Below are 19,868 nucleotides of genomic sequence, written 5' to 3'. Positions count from 1 at the left end.
TTTTTTTTTTAGCTTTTGTTATTTCAGGTCCGTTTCTTTGCAACAGAGATAAAAGATCTCATCAAGTATTCTCACCTTCTCTTCCCCATGCAGTTCATTATCAGCTTCTATTGTTTCTCTATATTTCTTCCTCTGCCAATGTAATTTTAAGACATTTTTATTTCATGCCTGTGTGATCTCAGAATACTTCCCTTAAATGAAGTGAATTGATCTCATTCCCACAATGCTCTGTGGGTTTACTGAGCTCAGCTTTCTTACAATTCAAGCACAAGTTTTGCCTTCACAGGAGCTTTCTGAGTTGGCAAGTGTAGCAGACAGTGCTCTTAAACTTTCTTCTTTCTTCTGTCAGCCTTTCCACTGAGATAGATTTTATGGTTTTGATATGGAGTAAACAGTCCTACTATCCCCAAACCAAACTTCTTCTTGCTTCAAAATGGTAATTGATTTTATGCCAATATGAAAAAAAATACAAATTTCATACAAATCAAAAAATATATAGTAACCTAATTTTGTTTCAAGTTAAATCAAAGAACACTAAAATTTGCAAGTAATTTTGAAAATTCATGAAACTTTGTACACTTTTTGTGAATCATGTGAAAAGTCAGGAAAGCTTGTTACACTGTTTTGGGCCCATTTCAATACATTGTGTAAATCCAGCACAGAAGGTTCACAATTACTCATTGTCCATAGGGTAAAAATTTAAAACTCCCAGTCATCTAAAATTTAACAGATTCTGATAGGAATATTTGAGCTTGCAGCCTCGAAAAATGTCAGGCAATAGATGTTTTCCATGACAGTGTTGGACATTTGCTAACTGATAGCACAGTAAAAAGAAATGGATGGAGGAGACTGACACAACTGTGGTGCAGAAAATCTCAAGCTGTGTTCCCAGGACCATTTGAAGACAATAGGAGAGTGCTGGTTAGAGACAGTAGCAATCAGTCCTAGCAGCCTATGGTTCAGATGCACACCATCACTTGTGGAGTTGTTCATAAAAGAGATTCACTCAGCAGCTCAGGTAAGAACCTGGATATTGGTATTTAAGAACAATTAGCAACAGTTTGGGCTGGGGCCTCCTTTGAACAACAGGGCAAATACCCTGATACAAGCAGCTGATGTCAGGCAGTAGGATCATGTTATTGTGAGGAGCAGGAATGCAAATCTCTGTCCTTTGGCTCTTCTACCCAGGAGATGTCCTTGGAGGGCCTCATTTGCAGAATGAGTAGTAGGAGCATGAAGGCAGAGGATATAATGTAGTTGGATCCTAATTCAGAGGCTAAGAGAGCTGAAGTGGGAGTCAAGCAAATGGACACTACTTATACAGTTTAGCGCATCCAGGAGCTGCTGTTGTCACTTCCAGTATCAGCTGCTGGATCTAAGTAAACTAAATCCACAGATCCTTACTTTAAATATTTAGTAACAATAAAACCCTCCTCATTGAAGTTTAAAGGAATGCTGCTCACTACAAATCTTAGCCCAGTTCTCATTGCTGGCAGAGAGCTTGCTTAAGCCAGAGCCAATACTCTTGCCCAGTCCTGGTAAAATTGGCATATATGCAGCAGCTGCCAAGATGTTCACGAGCATCCTAAATGCAGCCTGCTGGCTGGTACACTCTGCAGCCCCATCTTGTCCAATGTGCTTTTGGCCCACCAGGTTCCTTGCTGAAGCTGCTGTGATAAAATAGGAACCTCAGAATGTGTGTAGGTCATGCTAGGTCACATACTGATTGGCCCACATAGTCTCACATACTGGGCGAGGCTACTGTTTCAGTCTGCCCTTCAGGGGTCCTATAAAAGACACTGTGCATTAGGACCTTCCCACATATGCAATACAGGACATCTCCCTCCAATCTTGAGTCCCACAGTGCAGCCCAGGCACTACAGCACAGATAGTCAGTGGGTCTGGTGCCATGCTGATCAGCTCCACCTGGCACAAAGAATCACAGAAGAGAAAGGAGAGAACCTCAGTGCAAGTGTGAGAAGGATGGACATCCCTGTAGTCACAGATCCTGGTACCAAATCTGTGTTTTGAGGGGTGCCATTGTTAGGAGCTCAGAGAGTCACACAAAAGTAAGGCGCTCAAGACTGACAGCTGTATCATTTCAGATTGTCAGACCTGCCCTTTGTGGAACCACTATCTCTGACATCACAGAGATGCTGAATCCACGGCTTTTGCATTTAATTCTATAGACTCACTTATCCTGCCTCATCCTTTTGATTTCATTATTTTCAAAGTATCTGAGGCTCTCTTGCACCTCAGGCAGGCTCCACAACTTGCTTCTCAGTTCTTTGCAAAAATCATGAGAATGGAAAAGAGGGGGTGGGCTGGAGAGGTGTTTAATCTGGAACTGCTTTTCACCTCTAACGTGGCAAGACTTATGCAGATGTCATGTCTTTTTCCTATAGAGTCTTGGCTGGCCTTTGAAGCCAGGTTAACTCCAAGCAGTTCCTGAAAGATCGTCTGGTGAAGAAGGCACCTCAAAAGGATCAGGCCATCAGTCTGTAAGGTTATAAATTTCTTTTATGCAGAACTACACCATTATTTCTATAGGCTCAACTGCTTTATCCATTATTTGCATGTGTGAGTTAGCAATTCAAGGACAGAAGATATCTTCCCCTCTTACAGCAGCAGTAAATAGTCTAGGTATAAAACTCTTGTATTCAGTACAACAGACACCATTGCAACCGATTACACTGACTGATAAGCAAGTATAAACCACTACTGATAAACAGTACAGTGCTTCCATTCATATTAATGAAATTGCAAATTAAAAGAAAAAAAAAAACCCAACAAAACTTAGTGATACAGCTTTTAAAATGAAAGATGAGGAAAACTGATGTATTTTGCAGACACAAGTCTGTTACTTTAAGTTCATACTTGCATACTTTCAGTTAGATTTGCCATTAACACTCCATGAATCCTCAAAAATTCCTTAGTATCAGGATTCCAGGATTCCAGAAAGTTCAGTTTTCTGCTAGTTGTATTTGGCCAAAAAAAAAAAAAAAAAAAAGGCAAAAAAGCTTACTATTGCAAATGCCAAGAAATCTTTGTTCTTTTCACAACTTAAGAAACATTTCGGTTTTTGCATATGCATTTCAGTGTTGGTTGGTTGTTCTTAGATTCCAAGTGTCCTTACTATTCCTTTCCTATATTAAACATGTCACTCAAGGAGTGAATGTCACCAGCGTTACTTTCTGATCTGCAGAAGGAAAAACTTCTCTCCACATGATCCTCCCCATAAGAAAATGCCTCTGCAAGGATGCAGGAGCCTGTCCAAACTTGACATGTGTAGCACTGCACTTATTTTTGTCTCATACCAATGTGAAATAGGAGCAGTAAAAAAAATTTTTAAAGCCACACTGTAAACATGAGGCAAAGACCATTCTCACAGTTAGCTGAGGATGTGCTGTTTCAAAAACCAAAAGCAGCAAATTTTCAGTGAGTTTGAGATATTAATAAAACACTACAGAATGTGAGAAATCCACTTCACCGTCTGAAATTTTATTGATTTATAAAGGTTTTCTCTTTCTTCAACCAAAATGAAACCAAACTCTTCCTGCACCCCCATCTACTCAAAACTTGTGTAACAAGCAGGTCAAAATAGATGAAGAGATTATTTATAAATGTTTGCAAACTGTCATGTCTAGAAAAAAGACGGTAGAAAATAAATGTGCAATGAGAGAAATAGTTACAATAGCAGCACAATGAATGTGCCAGTTCTGACCTTTTAAAGATGCCTTAAGGATACAAAGGCAGGCATGTAACTTCTACATACAAATGTACACAATTTGTCTTGAAAAATCAAATCATCAACTGATTTCCGTGTTTGGATTGCTTTTTTTTTTTTTTTTTTTTCACGATACAGTGCTGCATCTGCTTTAATTTTGACAAAGTAGGTACTTTTATTCTGCTTCAAGACATGCAGCGCCTAGAAAACGAAATTAACTTAAATCGTAGTTCAGCACAGGTAATAGGATCCACAAATTCAAAGTCTTAGGGCTTATGTCTTCATGTGCACAGACTCATCATATAAGCAGAAAACTTTTGCTATGAAGAGTAGAAGCTCTAAGGGAAACAAGTAATATAATGTGGCATCAGAGCTGCTTATTTAATTTTCTGTTGCCTGTAATCCATTCATCAGGAATAAATGAAAACAAATTTTCCCACTGGCTTTTCACTAATGATTTTATCTGGTATTATGTGGTTTTATTCTCTATCTTTCATTTAAATTTCATGAAAAAAAAACCCAAGAGTTTCCTTTTAATACGGGTCAAAAGGCAGAGTCAAAGTTACAAAGAAAAAGTCATAATATCATACAACTAGCAGGAGTGCTGAGACATTTCATTTACTAAGCACTCCACAGTCATTTAAAAAGATGAAGGCTCTGACACTTAACATCCAAAGTTGAAGAAGGTATTTTACAAAGAGCATTAAGGTTTGTTTTGTGCTTTATATGAAAACAGAGCAAATATCTACTTGAAGGACTTTGTGATAACGTTGAATATTAACCTCAGCAACTTGCTTGCTGTGAATGTTTAGTGTTATAACAAATGCATTTCTTTGTGATACTGTTATTAAAAGTCTCCCAGGCTGTTCGCATGATGCACTTCAAATATTATACAATTTTATTTTACCCAGACCTGGAAGCTGCTAACTTAAATTTTAATTTTTAACTTTTAAAGGGTAAGGGAGTAAGTGGTGTCCCCAAGACTATAATCTGCTAATACTTGATTTACTGTGATTGTAGCGCATAAGACCTAATTGTGCTCTTAATAAAGAGAGAAATTATTTGCTCCTAAATAACAGATCAAGGAGCATTATGTTGCCTAAATGTGAATGCCTGGTTCTGTGGCACATAACCAACAAAGCTGAATGGGCTGACTCTCCATACCTGGGCATGGCTGTGTGTTGCAGAGTGCTTCTTCAGTGTGCAATCCAAGGCAGATGTCTCCTCCATATGCTGGTGCTGGGTTTGTGCATGAGCGGGTTCTCATGTAATGCCCTCCTCCACAAGTTGCTGAGCACTTTGACCAAGATGACCAACAAGACCAGCCTCCATCCACTGAAAAGGCACAAAATATCATATTGTTCCAAGTTAATGCATGATGTGATGTAATACAACCCATCCTTCTCATATTCTGTGGATCTACTTCATGGCCTATTGAAATTATTGGACATTTTTAGGTGCCACTGAACATAGGCTCACAAATTTAATTTTACCACAGTACAATTTAATTTACATATTTTAAACGTCCCAGTATAGGGAAGCCTAAAAAGTTACTCATCCTTATAAGGCACTTTCAGTGGGTACCATAGTATATTTAAGGCCAAAACTCTTTTCCTTCCCTTTCTGACTTGTGAGTAGATAAAATGCCAAAGCTTGTTTAGCAGAAGTATTATAAGCTCAAACTAATATTTTATTCATAAAATAAAACTTAGTAATAACAACAGAGGGATGGAATGCAGATTTTGTTTCACAACCCAGGTGAGATTGCCTTAACACTACAACCCATTTAGACAGATCTAACATAGTTTGAGAGTTTGATAGGCCAATATCATGTTGCAATTTTAATGCAGCTCTAGCACAGGTGCCAGCAGCAGAACAATGGCAGTAGTTCAAAAAAGTAAGAGATGAATGACAAAAAGTAGTTGCCACTTAAAGCTTCAAATACAGGTTGTTGAATAATTCTCCTCCCCCCCCGCCATTAGTATTTACTAATTTAAGTATGTCAAATTGCTCTCCAGTCTGAATTCTCACAAGGTTCCTCTGAAGTGTAAGTTGGATTTCACAGGGGCCCCATTTGTCAGACAGCTTTTGACGCATGGCCACTAGACATGCTTCTAATGAAAGTTCACCTCATTGCCTACACAGGGCTGGCTCCTTTGCAGACTCTGTTCTTAAAGCTACTGCTTCAGGATGTATTTCTGGCATTTATTGCCGTATCGCAGCCCATCTGCCAAAGGTTTCCTATACGCAGCCACATGACAAAGTCAGATGTTCTCCTCCCAGGAAACAGAGGAACAGCATTCCCTCTGCAAAGAATCTCTGTATTTTGCTCATTTCTCTTTCAATTATTCTTTGGGGGGGGAAGTGGGGGGGGGGGGGGGGAGAGGAGAGGAGGGGGAAGGCAACAAAACCCTAAACTTTCAAATTTTCAAAAAATTTCAAAAAATAAATAAATTTCTTTTCAAACCTCTATTTAAAGTTTTATTGCTTGCTTTCTTAAGTGAGGAAATTATTTACTATGTCTGCAGCCGATTAAAAGAAATAGTTTGCAATTCAACTGACAATAATAGATGACACCTTAAGTACAATAAAGGCAATGTGCCAGTAAAGTTTTGCTTTATGAGAGAGCCCTAAACTGAGCAGAAGTTTTGCCTTTTTTTTTTCTCCCACCATTCACAGCAGCAGTAGGCATTTTTACCACATGATAGAAACTCATTATTGCCTACTTTTAAAAATGCTAGGTAAGAACACATTTTCTGCAGACAATTTTTACAGTGCACTCATTTAAGACATTCCTTGTAAGAATTCATTGTTTGTTGAAACAATTGTCACTGAAGTCTCCAAAACATTCATCCAGCATCTCACAATGACACTTTTTGATCCTTTCTGTTCTATTAATCAAACAGCCTTTCAAGGAGTAAATCAGTTTCCACCAGTTTATTGAAATGCTATTCCATAATTCTTAATTTCTTAACAAAAAGAAATGAAGTTCCAAATCTGAAAAATATTAGCTTACATCAGTACTTACATTTAAATTCTCTCTTAAATGGAGATGTAGAACATTAAAAAAATACTAATTTTATTTGGGTAGCACTGTATATCACAAACACACTTGGTGAGTCAAGTAGAATGATTTCTGTGCATAGGTGGCAACAGCAAGAAAACAAGCTAGGCAAATGTGTTTATTTTGATATTAAACCTATAGGTGCATGTTTGAATGTAATTTCAGATACAGTATACCCTCAGATTCTCAACTGCTAATCAAACAGGTAATTCATTAGTGCATACCTGAGGCTATTAACTAATCCTGTAAGTGATGTTGCTGAATATAAAAAAAAATAATAATATTATTCCCTATATTGTTAGCACCATTATCCTATAAATCAAGAAAGCATTTCCTTACTGAGAACCATAGTTGTAAAAACTTTTGCAAGCAATATATCTGACCCCTGAATAGCCTGATTGGACAGACGGGATTCATGTAATCTGGTACTATATTCCAAGTATGTCATTTAAATAAGTTATTCCCATTATTAATGAATTCAGTGATTGCTATTTTTTTTTTTCTAGGATATATTTATCAGCCAAATCATCTAGCTATACAGATACATAAGAGAGTTTTATATCACCTATCACAAATAAATATTGCATCTTGGCAGAGTGCTTGACTTGTTCTTTTATTCATACAGTCACTGGAAAATAAACATGTCTTTTTGCATGAGATAACTGTTAATGTAGTATAATGCAAGCTTATATCTAAGGAAGCCACAGGTTATTTTTCTTCAGTGCAGGTGAAATATACTGTGTAATTTTATATCAATCTCAAGACATGGCGTCTTTTATTCAGAACTTGCCTTCTTTTCCTTTTCTTCTCAAATTAAATTTCTTAAATCATGTCAAATAAAAGCAGAAGCTGTTACCTAAGCTATTCATTTCATGTGGTATTAAGGGTCTTCCTTTCCAGATACTCACCTTTTTCTTTTCTTTTTTTTTTTTTTTATTTTATTTAAAATGATCCTTGACTAGTTTAAACGAATAACCTGAGGGCATTCCTGCTGTGATGTATAGACCTGCGTGAAACAGAGTGACAGCCTGAGACTGCCTAGACAGCATCTGCAAATATTACATGTGGCTTGTTCAGTGTAATGGAGACAGTGACCCCAATACTTTCTACTTATTTTTCAGTGGACCAGAGTAAGCATTACAAATGCATATACATTTGAAACTGCCAACTGCCATCAATCTATAGATAGCCGAGACTGAGGTGTCATCCAGGAATGTTACCATGTTCCACAACTGCAGTGACCATGGCTGTACTATAAAACTTTGGATGTAAAGCCAGAAGCAGGGAAGATGGGAGAGGACAGAAATAATATAATAGACAATGTCAGATTTGATCATGGTTGAGCTGAACAGTGTAATTATAACTATAGGGATATAATTTCCATAGGGATTATTTACTCACAGGCTGCCATCCTAAATCAATAGGAATTTCAACGAACATCATAACTACCTTTTTTATTTGTTCTCAGAACTTTTCCTTCTCAGCAACAGAAGATGAAGCATCATGGTTAAATAAGATCAAAGGAGTGGGCATTTACTGCTTGAGTTTTTACAAGACCTAAATAGAGCTCTGTGGTTTCTTTCATCTTTCTTTAAAGTTGCTTAGCAACACAGCACCATCTGGTTGTTGGTTTTTTTTTTCTCTCCCTTTTTTCCTTTTGTCATGAAGTCCTTAATGTTATTTCTGCTTCTTACAGGAGGAAAATAAAACAGCTGCAAGGAAAGCTCCAGTCACTACAGTTTCTTTACATAACAGTTCTGTAGAGCTGTTGGACAAAAGAAAGTCGTCAAAGGAGTTCCACAATGAAAGATACAAGGAGTCTTTACCTTTTCTGGCAATTACTGAGGTGGGTACCTTTGGGAAGAAAGCACCCTTCAGCTAGCAGGGTGCCTCAAACAACGCTCTTTTCTTTGTAGTAAAGCAAACAGTTTTTTGCCTGCTGGCTGTTGTTGTTAATAAATATTTCTCCAATATAATGAAAAAACCCAACCAACCCAACCAACCAAACAGGGAAGAGGATGTACTAGGGAGAAAGTGTACAAAAATGGGATCTCCTGGTGACATGACAAAACATCCACAATACTGGAGAATTTCCAAGAGACAATTAAGTAAACTGGATACCCTGCTATGCACTTTGGGGTTTACAAGGAAATGGAAGGAACTAAGTGTGGGCAGGCAACACACTGACCTCACCTGCTTTCATGAGAACACAGGCGGGATTGCAAGCTCTTTCCATATACTGTCTGGTCTTGTTTCAAGTTTAAACAACAAAAAACATCTTTGTTTTTTTTTTGGTGTATGCCTTTGGGTTTATAACTTTTCATGTTCATCTTTTTGATAGTGCAGCAAAAGAGAGTAAAAAAAAAAAAAAAGATGAGAGGGCAGTCTTTTCTATATCCACGAAGGAGCATAAATAGAAGATCAGTTGTCCATTCCACCCACAGAAATGCTGTTGTTGTGCTTCCCAGTGGCTGAGTAAAAGTTAGATCCAGGGGCACTGGGTGTTCAGCAGCCTATATACCCAAGAGAGTACTGCTCCTTTTCAGAGACTTGGGGATCATTCCATTTCATACTACTTATTCTGTTGCTTTTTCTTAATCCTGTGGAGTACTGCTGCAGGTTTCAGTGTGGAAAAAAACAATTTTTTATATCGGAGTTTGCAAAAACAAAGTTTTGTTTCTGTGATGCTACAGATAACATTTATTCAGAAAAGCAATGCTCAATGAAACAGTCTGCAGTGAAGAAACAGAAGGTAAATTAATTCTTCTAAGGAAAGTACAACAACAAAATCTAGGGACAAACACAGGTTTAGGCCTATAACTGAGACTCTAAGTTAGAAAAGCAACAGTTGCTTCCAAAGGGCAGTTCAGCCCTCTACTCACTGGCTACAGAAGCAGCCTAAATAGATGAATGCATATGGAGAGATGGGCTTCAGCAGCCTGAGAGGCAAGCTATGTTGGACTGGAGATTTAGGAACAGTTTCTGTCTGTTTCTTTGAACATACCCCTGTTCCCTTGTGCCCAAGTATGACTGCAAGGAAAAAAAAAAAAAAGAAGGAAATAATGAAGGAAAAATAAACAAGCAATAATTTACTTTAGGGATGCATAAATAACTTAAACAGTCTTTCAGGGAGTTTTGTATATCCTAAACTATGTGCTTATTAGCACATTCAGTGCTATATGAATTTATTCAGCTCTTCTCAGTCAAAATGTCGTAACTAAACCAAACTGCTTCAAACAAGTTTGAAACTGCTAAGATCCCAAAGTACTGTCATGAAGTAACAGAATTCCAAATCTAAGAGATGGCAACTGTCCTTTCCCTCTGATCCACCTCTGTGCTCTGAGGAGAAGAGGGAACAGGAACTCCTGTTAGCTCATGCTATTCAATGGCATTCATGTAGCTATGCTTTAAACTCTTAAGTAAGGCACATGAGCCAAGTGTACCTCTGTGCAAAAGAATAAAAGAAAAGGCAACAAGAAACAGAATGAAACAAAAATAAAGCAAAAGGACCTGAAGAAATCCACCACTGGTCCTGAAGGAGCTGGCAAACGAAGCTGCTAAGTCATTGTCCATCATATTTGAAAAATCATGGCAGTCAGGTGAAGTTCCCGACGACTGGAAAAAGGGAAATATAACCCCCATTTTCAAGAAGGGGAAAATGGAAGACCCAGGGAATTACAGAGCAGCCAGTCTCACCTCTGTGCCTGGCAAAATCTTGGAGCAGATTCTCCTGGAACTCATGCTAAGGTACATGAAAAAGAACAAGGTGCTTGGTGACAGCCAGCATGGCTTCACTAAGGGGAAATCCTGCCTGACCAATATGGGGCCCTCCTACAGTTGGGCTACGGAAGAGATGAACAGGGGTAGAGCAGTTGATATCACCTACCTGGACTTCTACAAAGCATTTGACATTGTAACATGTGACATCCTTGTCTCTAAAGTGGAAAGACATCAGTTTGATAGGTGGACCACTCAGTGGATAAAGAACTGGCTGGATGGCCACACACAAAGAGTTGTGGTCAATGGCTCAATGTCTGGCTGGGGACCGGTAACGAGTGGCGTCCCTCAGGGATCGGTGTTGGGACTGGTCTTGTTCAACATCTTTGTCGGTGACATGGACAGTGGGATTGAGTGCACCCTCAGCAAGTTTGCCAATGACACCAAGCTGTGTGGTTCGGTTGATACACTGGAGGGAAGGAATGCCATCCAGAGGGAACTCGACACGCTTGTGAGGTGGGCTGATGCCAACCTTATGAAGTTTAACCATGACAAGTGCAAGGTCCTACACCTGGGTTGGAGGAATCTCAAGCACAGCTACAGGTTGAGGAGAGAAGAGATTCAGAGCAGCCCTGCAGAGAAGGACTTGGGGGTGTTGATCGATGAGAAAATGAACACGAGCTGGCTTCAGTGTGCGCTCGCAGCCCAGAAAGCCAACCGTATCCTGGGCTGCATCAAAAGGAGCGTGACCAGCAGGTCGAAGGAAGTGATCCTGCCCCTCTACTCTGCTCTTGTGAGACCTCACCTGGGGTATTGTGTGCAGTTCTGGTGTCCTCAACATAAAAAGGACATGGAGCCGCTGGAGTAAGTCCAGAGGAGGGTCATGAGGATGATCAGGGGCTCGAGCTCTTATATGAAGACAGTGTGAGAAAGTTGAGTCTGTTGAGACTGGAGAAGAGAAGGCTGCGTGGAGACCTCATAGCAGCCTTGTAGGGGGCCTACAGGGATGCTGGGGAGGGACTCTTCATTAGGGACTGTAGTGATAGGACAAGGGGTAATGCATTAAACCTAAACATGAGAAGTTCAGGCTAGATATAAGGAAGAGGCACTGGAACTGGTTGCCCAAAGTGCTAAATACTCCATCCCTGGCAGTGTTCAAGGCCAGGCTGGATGGAGCCTTGAGCGACATTGTCTAATGTGAGGCACCCCTGCCATCGGCAGCGTGTTAGAACTGGATGATCTTAAGGTCCTTTCCAACCCTAACCACTCTATGATTCTACAAATACTGTGAACTACAACAGAATACCTTATGTTTGGTTATCAGTAGTCTCAGGAAAACATATCTGTTAGACAGTAAATGCCTGTAATTCTTCTAAATTTGCAGATTTTACCATTCAAATAATGCTTCTCTTCATCTGTTTTTCTTCATAACATATCTCGCAAGCCTCTAAGGATAACAAAACCCTAATATGTCTGATTATAGATTCCTTTCTTTTCATATTGACCACATGTTAGTAACTCAAAGAAAATAGAAACATCAGTGAGTATTCACAGATCCTTTCCATAGCTATTGAAGCTCTTCAGTGCTTGCCAGCTCATCTCTATTCACCACATCTCTGAGCCATTAAAAAGGAGCTGAGGCACAGGGCCAAAGCATAATTTTCTAGCGCAAGACAATAGTGCAAATTCTCCTGCCCCTCAAAGTAGTTTGCCCACATAGAAACTGAGCACTGGGAACAGGCCTTACCCTACACTGACTCCCAAACTATGTCTGCAGATTATTTGGGAGAGTGTTAGTCAAAGAAAAAATTGTATGAGGGATCATTCTAAAACTTGTACAATACAGACATATCATATTCCTGGCCCTGGGTACAATTTCTAGCAATATTCTGGCACAGTTCCATTTACTATTATATATTGAGCCTTCAAATACCACGAAAAAAATAATCTGCCCAGTGACTGCTATCAACCTGCACATCAGTGGACCATTTACTTTGCTACAAGCTGTGGGAAAAATTTCACTGTTTGCCTCTCCTCTACAGGCTCAAGAAAAATTTAATAGTAGCTGCTAAAGGCAGGTCCTTGATGGCTTCGGTATTATTTTTTTTTAAGTTCTGGGTTTCTGCAGCACCATAAATTACTGGCTATTAATATATTAGTAAGTATATTTAAAACAAGACTGCAAGACACTTAACCAGACAGAAGAGTCTTGTTGCACTCAGTGATTACTCCACAGGCTTTTTCACTGTGTCATTTCTTCACAGCACTTACTATATTCTGGGGTGACATTGAACCCAGATTCTAATTCATTTAGAAGCAAAAAGTCCTACTGACTTTCAGCACAACTTAAGCACTGATCAGTATTGTTTCTCCAACACTCATCTTTCTCAGCAGTTTACACCACAGGGGGTTGATCCTGTCTGCAATAAGTAGAACAAGGAGCAAAGAACCTGACCCTGCCCTAGCAGGAAAGCTTCTGTGTGGCTGCCATCTCACCCCTTCCTACTAACCAGATTTCTGAAAGGCTCGTGACTGGACTGGACTGTAACTAAAAGGTTCTGTGCCAGCAAAGAGCAAGTAAAGCTGTCCTTAGCCTGACGGAGTGCAGGTAAATCTTAGAATGCATCAAATTCTTTGTTGCATCTTTATTGGCCATTACTCTCAAGTCAAGGCCAGAACAAAATCTCCTCACATTCATCAGCCTTTCTGTCTGCACCTCACTTATTTACATGGGCAAGAATGAACTATGCAGAGTCCCTGTTTTTCTCCCTGATGCTCATGCTAACAATAAGGGTTTGATATGTTTACTCCTACTCAGTCCCTGCAACGGAGGTGATCCTGCCCCTCTACTCTGTTCATGTGAGACCTCACCTGGAGTATTGTGTGCAGTTCTGGTGTCCTCAACATAAAAAGGACATGGAACTGTGGGAACAAGTTCCAACTATGATTCTATGAACAAGTCCAGAGGAGGGCCACGAGGATGATTATGGAACTGGAGCACCTCCTGTATAAAGATAGGTTGAGAAAGTTGGGGCTGTTCAGCCTGGAGAAGAGAAGGCTGCGTGGAGACCTCATAGCAGCCTTCCAGTATCTGAAGGGGGCCTACAGGGATGCTGGGGAGGGACTATTCATCAGGGACTGCAGTGACAGGACAAGGGGTAATGGGTTAAACAGGGGAAGTTTAGATTGGATATATGGAGGAAGTTCTTTACTGTAAGGGTGGTGAGGCACTGGAATCGGTTGCCCAGGAAGGCTGTGAATGTTCCATCCCTGGCAGTGTTCAAGGCCAGGTTGGACGAAGCCTTGCGTGAGATGGTTTAATGTGAGGTGTCCCTGCCCATGATAGGGGGGTTGGAACTAGTTGATCTTAAGGTCCTTTCCAACCCTAACTATTCTATGATTCTATAACTCCATCTACAGCCTAGTCCATGTGAGGAGGGTACAGTCAATACCACAATGAGACCTGCACATGTACCAATCTTTCTCAAAAACATCTGCAAGGGCTGTGTGATCAAAACCCAACGGACATTTTAGAAACTCACTTACATAGCTAAGGTAAGACTGACTTTATATAGCTGTCCTAAATACAACTCTGCAGAAAATGAAATCCAGTCTGCAGCAGAGTCGTTAACAAGAAGGTTGAATATTGATCCAACCATGGTTTCTCTTTCTGGCTGCTCTCCCCTGTGCCACTATTGTGATGTCTGCTAAGATTGTACTCATGGGCCTGGAGAAAAGGCTCTTCACTCATGTATTACTTATGTTTCCCCTTTGTTTATGAGGTCTTACAAATGTCAACCTAATAGGTATTCACATTTACCAACCAATTTTATTTTCTGCAATTTTCATTAAAAATTAAGAGAACTGAATTTCATCAGTATGCTTCTCTAATAAAAATGTATTCCCTTTCTACAAATTTATAATCAGAGCTAATTTATGGATAAGCCTTATTCTGCAATCATTTTTTACTCTCACATGTCTTAAAGAAAGAAAAATAGTCAATTACAACTACTTCTTGCAATGTTTTCCCTTCAGATTTATCTGAGATCTGACTTAGGCCCTTACATTTCTTCTTAATTACTTGCAAACAGCTCCGCAGTTGAGGAACTTTGTGATGCCTTGCAGGCTATCATACATCTAAATACTTTGTTCAAGCTTTACATCTTTATTCAATTTTGCTTTGCACTAAAGAGAACAATAACACTTGTCTCTGAAGAAAGTTATTAGATATATTAGGACATCCATTCTTGCTTCAGAAAGGCCTGCCACACTTGTATACCAACTGATCTTTAAAAATATTTTCAAATTCAGACATAGCCAAAAAGGGAGTAATTTTTATAAAAACATAATTTCAAATTCTGCCTAACAACTTCATGTACTTTTAGTTTTGGGTTCTGGTTACCTCAAAAACAACAAGCACCTCTATAACAAATTATGTCTGCATAACTTGTGTTTTACTTGTTGCAACAATTTCCTTTGAAAAAAACATAACAGTCTACCAGCTGTAGAGCTAATTAAAAATACTACTTCTGAAAACCTTTAACTTATTTAAGAAAAAAAAAATCAAGACAACATGTAATTTAAGAATCAATAGCAAGAGATGAACTACAAATCTGACCCCACTTTATAGATAATCTGGGCCCATTTAATGAATGTACCTCTGTTTATACAGTATGGTAATACAATCAGATATCTCAGTACTTGTGAGCAGACCTGTTAGCTATTACTACACTACTCACCCGTTTCAAAGGAAGCTGAAGGCAGTGTCTGACAGGGGGCTTCCCTTCATAAGGGAAGAAGAAACCTTGAGGAGGTGCTATGTTCTAGCTTGTTTCACCTGTTGTGTGCATCCCTGGGGAGGCTTGCACATGTTGGTACAGTGGTCTCCTAAGTCTCTGACCTACTGCATTACTGTCAACCTTCAAATTTTTTCCAAACAGTTCAGCCACATGAAACAGAATTGTTTATAATTTTATTATTCAAGAAAAGCAAGATGTTACGATTTCAGTTTGGGAACTAATGGATTAGAGCATACACAACGGCTGCGAAAATGTGGAGATTTGTGCCACAATTTTATAATTCTCTGCCAACTGTTGGTTCTCTGCTGATTCCTTTCCACCTTTCTCTCACAGTGCTTGGTGTAGAAAACATGGTCACCCTTCACTGATCATGCCTCTAAGCTCAGAAAGAAGCATATAATCCGTTGCCTTCATCTCCTCAGATGCTTACACTGCCAGACGGAGAAGCTACACAATGAGCATCTGAAAGATGTAGCAAGAAAATTTCACCAGAAAGTGCTGGCTTTTTGTGCTCAATTGCCTCTTTCAAAACCTCGATGTCTCAAAGGACATTCACCCAGATCAAAACAGAGATTCCCAACTGAACTTCACTTTGGATCTGCCCCACCAGCAGGAGAGATGGAGGCCTGAATGCCTCAGGAGGCTGCCTGAGGCATTCAAGTTGCCAAGCGATCCTACTGCTCCCAGCAGCCATAAAACTGCAGAAAAGTTCACTTTCATCAAACAACCAGAACACTTACAAAGCTGCTGCATCTGTGGGATATCTGCCAAAACATATTCTTCAGGTCCAATTCAAGACGGAAGCATTTTTCAAGAAACTATATATTCCTGAAAGGGAAGCCCTATCTTCTACACAGATGTACTGCTTAAATTCTGATGCAGAGAATGGACAGTGATTGTCAAAGGGCTTAAAAAGATTAGGAAAAGCATTGTGATTTTAAGATTAGACAAAATACATTAAACAAATATATCCATGGTTTAGGGAACACAGTTTAACTTGTAACCATATATACACACACACGTGTATGCTTTACTACGATAATGTACTTATGTAATATGTGTATTTCCATAGTGATCCTTCAGGTCCACATTTAAGTAAATGCCAAAAGCTCCAAGTGTTCAATACTAAAATGTGCTGCACTGTTATACATAATTAATACAACTAAAGATGCATGAATGCTTATTTCTAAATTTACTTGTTCTCTCATTGTCTTCCTTCCTCCCTATTGTTTCTTAACTTAAATTTTTTCCTCCTATTCCAATTGCATTTTTTTTGTTCATGTTTTCTTTTCTACCCTTCTCCTTTCTTCCATAAAGCCTCTGCAAAGCTCAAAAGCTCTTGAATTTGGATGTGTTTTATGAAAAGTGGGGGGGGGGTGACTGAAACCAAGATTTTCCCCCCAAAATATCTAAGATACCACAATGATTTATAATCCGAAGTAGTTTCTTGAAAACATATATGCTATTAGTAATCATTTTCAAAGAACCATAAAAAAACATTCAAAGAAGGAGAAGCTCAAGATTCCAACAATCTTGACGGCCTACTTGAGATACTACCTAGTTGGTGATCAGTCCTGAACCTTATTTGCTGGAGGCTCTACACTCAGAAGCTATCACACATTTAATGCCAACAACTACCATGATGAAAATGATACTTTGAATTTAAATAAAGACTAGGACAGATTTCTCAACTCTCACCAGATTTCTTATGTCTGTTTTCTTCTTAAGTTTACTCATTAAAATTGTATTTTTGCAGTCAAAGTCTCACAAGTGAAAAAAGACATAGCTGTTAACATTGTTGATAATGAACTGATTGACATCACATGAGAATCTTACCCAAATCCACTTCTATGATAAAGGTAAATTTGAGCTGTGATTTATTAAAAAAAAAACAAACAACCAACAAACCCCAAATCCACCAATTAAAACCCCCCAAACAACCAAATCAGCTATTGCAAGATATAGCCTTGAAGACGAGTTATTTTCACATACTACTCTCTTTACCTGACTCTTACCTGGACAAGGCAAAATGTTGCATTCCTGGTACTCTAGAGATGGGCCGAGGCAAGGAAGTCCCCCGTACTTGGGCTCAGGATTGCTGCAGACCCGTTTGCGATTCCGTATACCTCTACTGCAGTCACGACTGCACTGAGACCATGGAGACCAGGGTGACCAGGCACCATTAATGGTATGAGCAGAGTATCGTCCAGAACGCAAGAAGTCCCCTGACAATCCTAATAAAATAAAGATTGAAAAAAACCCAATACTGAATTAAAACAGTATTTCACCTCAAAACAACCTTTTCCGCTTCGAATTTACTCCTAGGCTTCTAACAGTAATATAACCAGGAGAGTCTTGTCCTTTAGTCTCACAATCCAAACCTTAGTTTAACCTCAAGAATTAATTCCATAATAAAAATTTCATAATCCCTTGCACAGAAATACAGTGAAGACTTGGATCCAACTCCTTACTTAAAGCTTTACAGCTGTATTGACTGAACTCCACCTGAGGATGATAAAAGTTCTCTCTTTGTTGCCCAGGAATTGTCATCTGGAATACTCCCAATACACTACAGAGGTATTATTGCCTCTGTTTCAGAGGAAGAAGTTGGCACAGAAGAGAGGACTGAGCTGCCTGTGACCACTCGTTGAGCCAGTTCCCCTTGGTCACACTGCAGGATTCTGTCCACTTCGTCTACCCAGCCTGTGCTTGTGCCCAGAGGCTCATGGCTGTCCTTGAAAGCAATGCACTGTACTTATCCTAACCATAATCAACCTTTAGATAGTGTATAGCAATAATTCCACAAAGTCTAGTAAGACTTCCCTTTTGTGTAGAGCAATGTTTTGCCACTTTAAAAAACAGTTTATTTTCCACTGAGTTGAAGTGTTCTAAACCACATATAGGTGGTTTCATATAGGTTATGAAACCAACCCAACACATGATAGAATACATCCTAGTTAAAATAACCATCTAGCAAGTGGAAAACATCTTTTCTAAGTGAGTTTAGTACTAAGAAAAAGCATTAGATTAAACAGTGGTGGAGGTTGAAGTCTACTATTTATCAGTGAAAGGAGAACACACAGAATCTAGTTCTCGGCATACCACCAATATGCCTGGATGTAGCCCCAGGAGAAGTTCTAATAATCTGCAATTAATTTGAGTATCTTTGTCACTTTCAATCTTGATCCCACATAAAAGTATACCTCAACTGTAGTCAGCACAACACTGAACTCACTCTTGAGCTGTAGCATTACCTGTAAGCACCATTCTAAGCATCTCCAGAAACACTAGTGGGATTTCCTACTGTTGCCAAAGCTGCTCAAACTTCCCCAGTGGAAACTGAAAACTATGATCAGTGGGCCACTAACTGCTGCTTTTATTACAAACACTTATTTAAGTAGTTGTGATGAGAGAAGGTGCTGTGAATGGTACTTAAAACAGCCAAGGATGTGGCTGCCTGCTTCTGCAAGAGCTTCAGTATTGCTACAATAAGTACAGACAAATGGTATCAACAGTGGAGAAATGCAGGGGATTGTTAGCAGCTTAAACTGCAGCACAAATTTTTATTCTTAAGAAATTTCTTTATGCCCTACCCACAAGCACAGGCACTGTGGGAGTATCAAATGGAGCTAAAGAAACTGAAGATGTACTGAATCATATACTGGAAACAGCTGCAAGTAATACTGTGAAGAGTCTGTTCAACAGGAGTCCTGGTCTGAGCAGGACCAATACTATAGATAACCAGAATGGAGGAGCCCCTTATTTGCAGTGTCCAGTACTGAAACAATTACACCCTATTTCTACCTGTGGTTATGGCAATAGTGGTAACACTTAACTTCTGCCCTAATAAGTACAATATCCCAAAGTAGATGAGGCTTTGCATATTTTTATTCAATAACTGGCAACATTAGAATGATGATGCAGCAATACAAAAATACATGTAATAAGAAACTGTTGAAAAAGAAAACAGCAAAATAGCAATATAAAAATCACTAAAAATGGATAAAACCTTTCAGTGATTATAGAGGCTATCTATTTCTCTCCTGCTGAGCCAGATTCTACTACATATATATTAAAAGCAGCATTTCAAGAATCATGGCATACCATCAAATCCAAAAAGGGAGCAAGTACAAAGAAACAATATGGGAATTATGAATACAGGGCCACTTTCCAGTTCTTTAACACCATTATTTTGCAATTTTGTATTACTTTGTTCATGGAAATGCCCAGCTTATGCTGTGGGCTGTCAGACTTAATAGTGGTCTTACAGTACCTAAAGGGGGCCTACAAGAAATCGGGAGAGGGACTTTTTACAAGGGCATGCAGTGATAGAACAAGGAGGAATGGCTTTAAGCTGAAAGAGATTTAGATTACATATAAAGAAGGAGTTCTTCAATATGAGAGTGGTGGGACACTGAAACAGGTTGTCCAGAGAAGCTGTGGATGCTCCTTTCCTGGAAGTGTCCAAGGCTAGCCATGATGGGGCTTTGAGCAACCTAGTCTAGTGGAAGGTGTCAGGGGTTGGAACCAGATAATCTTCAAGGTCCCTTTCAACCCAAAA

At 39.3% G+C, this 19,868-nt stretch overlaps 1 protein-coding gene across 18 annotated transcripts in view; it reads right to left on the bottom strand.

The window, feature by feature from the left end:
* Positions 1 to 19,868, bottom strand: part of SEMA5A (semaphorin 5A) — a 326,978-nt gene that overhangs the window by 12,601 nt on the left and 294,509 nt on the right. For 17 of the 18 annotated variants that reach the window (XM_065667646.1, XM_065667638.1, XM_065667640.1 and 14 more), the window contains 2 exons: positions 17,323 to 17,541; positions 4,892 to 5,062 (listed from right to left, as the gene is read on the bottom strand). In XM_065667646.1, the coding sequence (XP_065523718.1) occupies positions 4,892 to 5,062; positions 17,323 to 17,541 (390 nt within the window). Of the gene's footprint in view, positions 1 to 2,886; positions 2,972 to 4,891; positions 5,063 to 17,322; positions 17,542 to 19,868 lie in introns of those variants that run through there. The other variant, XM_065667657.1, reaches the window with a different exon arrangement.

The sequence above is a fragment of the Lathamus discolor genome, chromosome 2 (assembly GCF_037157495.1).
Source record: "Lathamus discolor isolate bLatDis1 chromosome 2, bLatDis1.hap1, whole genome shotgun sequence".
NCBI classification, from domain to species: Eukaryota; Metazoa; Chordata; class Aves; order Psittaciformes; family Psittacidae; genus Lathamus; species Lathamus discolor.
The sequence above is the reverse complement of the archived record's forward strand: the minus strand, read 5'-3'. Positions and strand labels throughout refer to the sequence as shown.